We start from the raw sequence: 4,315 nt of genomic DNA, 5'->3' as shown, positions 1-4,315 counted from the left end.
TGTTCAACTCAACCTAGGATCACATTGTTTGGCTAGGACACAAGGGTGGATTCAAAGCCTTAGCTTAACCTACATTTTGTTTTCACAGTCACTTGCAACTTAACTGTTTTGTTACTTCTTCACACCCCTGCCCTTGGCTTAGGCCTTGGTTCCATTGTTCTTTGTTTAGTTTCATTGTTCTGTCACCTTCTCATAATACTTTGTGCTGTTTGCTTTTGCCATTGTAAATTTGCATCCTTTTGCCACTGATGTTTGCTTCTTTCCCATGATCATTGTTAGTTTGTTGCACTGCCATTGTTAATCTCTTAGTTATTGTTCCCTATTCTTCCCTGTTCCTCATCTCTGTTTGTGTTCTCTTTTATTCTCTTTCTTTTGTTATCTTTTGCTCTTCTAGTTTCTCTGTTTTGCTCCCCATTTGTCCATTGAAGCTCACTGTGGCCTAAGTGCATTGATCATTAAGAGCCCAGTCCAGTTCACTGTGGACTCATTCAAAAACCAAACTAATAGCTCTATCAAGCCCAGCTCACAGTTCACTTTCCAAGCTAAGGCCTGTCACTGTCAAGCCCAGATCCTCATACAAGCCAACTGAGCCCAAAGCTCACTTCAACACTGAGCCCAAGTTCAGTTCATTGAAACCAAAGGCTAAAAGCCCAGGTTTAATCCCAAGGCCCAGTGCAATTCAAAAGACCAAAAGCCCATAAGTTCACAGTCAATCCAAAAGCCCACTGAGCCCAAAATCATTTAAAGGCCCAAGGCCTAAAGCACTTCATCATTACAAAAACCCACTAAACCCAAAGCACAATTAGAAGCCCAATAGCAATTTAGAGCCCAAATAGTTAGAAACTCCAAACACCCCCAGTCTCTGTGGATCGACCCGTACTTGCACGAGCTACAACTGACGACCGTGCACTTGCGGTATTACTGTAGGCCCGTTTTCATTGCGCTTAATTTTCACACACCTCCGGGCCCACCACTAATCGCCAAATATATTCTCACAATGCATTCACATAGAAGTAGAACACAGGTCAGTGACCACTTCCTTCAGCTCTTACAAGTTTATGTCGGCATGTAGGTAATACATTCACGTAGATTTCACAAGTGGTGGATTGTTTCTTACCATTCTCATCGAACCCGGCTCTTAGAAATGTTTTACTGACAAAGCAATCACCATTCATGTACTGTTATTGCTTAAACTTACTTGTCTTAATCAAAATGTTATTGCACAAGTTACCATGAACCTAAGCTCCAACAACTTCAGTCTCAGCCTGTGGTACTGTTTCCTCAGCAGTCCTATCCACCTTCACACCAACATCCTCAGAGTAGTCACCATGAACCTAGAAAATAAAACAATCACCGCATATACATCAGCTTTGCTTTGCAACCTTTCACAGAGAGTTCAGAGTGAGAACTGAAGTTTTAAACTTCAGGTGCATTCCGTAAACTTCTATTTTACTGGATACTTTCAAATAATTATTCAGAAAGCTCTCTACAAGGTTACGAGGCCGTCTATTCTTTCACAACTTCAAATTTTCTAAACTTCCAGATAATATATATGTGCTAAAAAAAAGTTCGTCGTACGGAAACTTAAACAACCACTCCAAAAATACCATAAATCACGTAAAGATTTAAGTTAAAGCGTCTTCTAAGAAAGCATAAAACAATAGTGAGATATACCTCCATCAACTTTCCAAGATCAAACTTTAGAGCCTTCAAGATCTTGACCTTCCTAATAAACACATTCTGCAATAGATAAATGCTTGATGTATCCTTCTCAATCTCCTTTCCAATCATTTCAGGAATGAATTTTGCCACCAAGTCTTTAAGATCACAAGAGGAGCCCTGGTTTACCATGACTTCAACCATCTTGCGACGAATCTGACAAAACAAAGTACAGATGTTACCTATTTACATAAATGAATAACATGAAAAATATAAGAAAACATTGAAATTGAAATATATAACTCCACTTGTAGGATCTGGATAGAGTGAGCATTACAGGTTCTCTTGACCTGTTTCTCTCGCCTCTTGGTGAATCCAATACAGAACATCCTCAAGGTATCTGCAAATGGTATCTGCAAAAAATTAAAATAGAAGAAAAGACTCAATTTTCTGAAATGCGTGGGAGGCTCAATTTTAAGGACTCCGGAATGGCTATAAATTTTAAATGGACATTCTATATTGAGTCTACTTACTTATCCATCAGCAAACAACTCCAACATTCTATAATTGAGTCTACTTACTTATCTATCAAATCTGGACTAGTAATTCCATCAGGAAACCCTGGAAAATTCTCGACTTCAGTGGTAGTCATCAACTGTCCACCAGGAACACCCCCAACTTGATACCCTTCAAACACAACAGGTTTCAAATTGGCACGAGCTGCATAAATCCCAGCAGTATATCCAGCTGGACCAGAACCTATAATCACCAAATTTTCCACACCCCCATATGTATCTGTACAACCAAAACAACAACACTTTAACTTATCTCCAAAAATTCAAATTCAATTCGTATTCAGAGATCAAAACAATTAAATAAAAGCACAGTGTTGAGATTACCAGGAGAGACAGGAGATGCTTCTTCTTGTACAGATGCTGCTGCAGAAACTCTGAGCGGAGGAAGAGTAATAAAGGATCGGTGGTGAGTTAGAAATTGGTTGAGTACAACATGTTTTCTCCTACTGAAGAAGATGATGTTAGGAGTGGGATGAAGAGATGAACATCTCAATCAGAAACAAACCCATCTTTTAAATCCTCCATTTTCATCTCTCCATCTTACTTACATCTCTTGCATCTTCATCTTGATCCATAACCTTGTGCTTTCGTGCTTATCACCGCTCTCATCTCAAACCTATGATAATCACCATGCCTCTGCTAAGCTCAATTTCTTCTCGGATTCAATAGAAAACCCTAAATCTGAACCATTCTCTTTTGTTCATCTCCAACAATTTTTTTCTAACAGAATCGAGAACTTCTAGAGATGGAAGAATTGAGTTATGTGATGAAGATTTGAAGGAAAATTGAGTTAGGGCCGACGTTGATTGTTACCGAGAAGAAATTTGGTTTTGTGTAACTTGAATCAGTGATGGGGTTGATTAGAATTTGGTTCAGATCTGGATTTGATGAGCTGCTACTATTGACTGTTGCGGATGAGAGAAAGGGGGAGTTAAAGAGAGATATTGAGAGAAGATGATGAAGAAGAGGGGTCGAGAGAAGAGCAGCGGTGGTGATGGAGCGCCACCGTCATCTGTGGAGTAGAGGTGTTCTTCAGCGGTGGTGATTGAGAGAAAAACAGATAGGAATTGGGTTCGAGTGGTTGAAGGAGGGTTATGCTTCGGAAAAAAAAAAGAAAAAAGAAAAGAGTGAATCCGAATGAAAATGGTAGACGGTTGAGATTGTATTTGAGATGCTCATACGGATTAAGAAAAGATCTTGACGGTTGAGATTGTATTTAGGATGCTCATGCGGATTGAGAAGTATGTGTTTCATTTTGTGCTAATACGAGCTCATGTATTCGGTTTGATTATCAACCTTCGACACGAAAAAAATCCAAAAAAAATATGAATAAACGTAGCACATTCTTATCGACATTTTGATATAAAAAAATCCAAAAAATGTATAAGATTAAAGTTGAAAAAATAAGAAATCAATCCGATAATTGGTGTGTTTCTTTGTGCTTTTGTGCTTTCTCTTTGTGCTTCCGGTTTGAATTTCGACTAGTTACATAGGTCATGAAGTAATTTTGACTAGTCATACATGTCATGAATTAGCTTTAGTTCACATTAATAGCATGATATATCATCGAAATCGATAAAAATGAAGCTCAATGTCGATTCGAACTTCAAACTTGGTATAATGGCCTATAATCTATGAACCACGAAGCTCTGAGAGGGTTCTGACTTCAAAATTAGCATGATACATCATCGAAATTGATGAATATGAAGCTCAGTGTCGATCCAAACTTCAAGTTCGGTATAACGACTTACAAACTATGAACAAGAAGTCTGAAAGTCCACAAAAATGATGAATCCAACCATTTTACTGGTAAGATTCCATGGAAATATTCTACGAATACTTAAACACACACAAAACTTGGTAAGAACGATGAATCCATCCATTTACAGGTAAGATTCCTTCGGAATATTCTACGAAACCTTAAACAAACCCTATTTCTGCACATTGGATGCAAACCAGACTCCGAGATCGAAACCTGGCAACGAGTGGACTACTCTAAGTCAGAAACTTGGTAAGAACAACGAATCCATCGATTTACAGGTAATATTCCTTCGGAATATTCTACGAAACCTTAAACAAAC

The 4,315-nt window shown here is 38.4% G+C and overlaps 1 protein-coding gene across 1 annotated transcript; it reads right to left on the bottom strand.

Moving 5' to 3' along the window:
- Positions 1-1,238: 1,238 nt before the first annotated feature.
- Positions 1,239-2,743, bottom strand: LOC113271945 (40S ribosomal protein S3a-like). Its single transcript, XM_026521868.1, has 5 exons — positions 2,740-2,743; positions 2,241-2,454; positions 1,968-2,151; positions 1,675-1,875; positions 1,239-1,334 (listed from the first exon to the last, which is right to left on the bottom strand). The coding sequence occupies exons 1-5, from the start codon at positions 2,741-2,743 to the stop codon at positions 1,239-1,241; spliced, it is 699 nt and encodes a 232-aa protein (XP_026377653.1).
- Positions 2,744-4,315: the final 1,572 nt, after the last annotated feature.

This window comes from Papaver somniferum, chromosome 4, assembly GCF_003573695.1.
Source record: "Papaver somniferum cultivar HN1 chromosome 4, ASM357369v1, whole genome shotgun sequence".
Taxonomy (NCBI): domain Eukaryota; kingdom Viridiplantae; phylum Streptophyta; class Magnoliopsida; order Ranunculales; family Papaveraceae; genus Papaver; species Papaver somniferum.
Note: the sequence above shows the minus strand (reverse complement) of the source record. Positions and strands in the feature narration are given on the sequence as shown.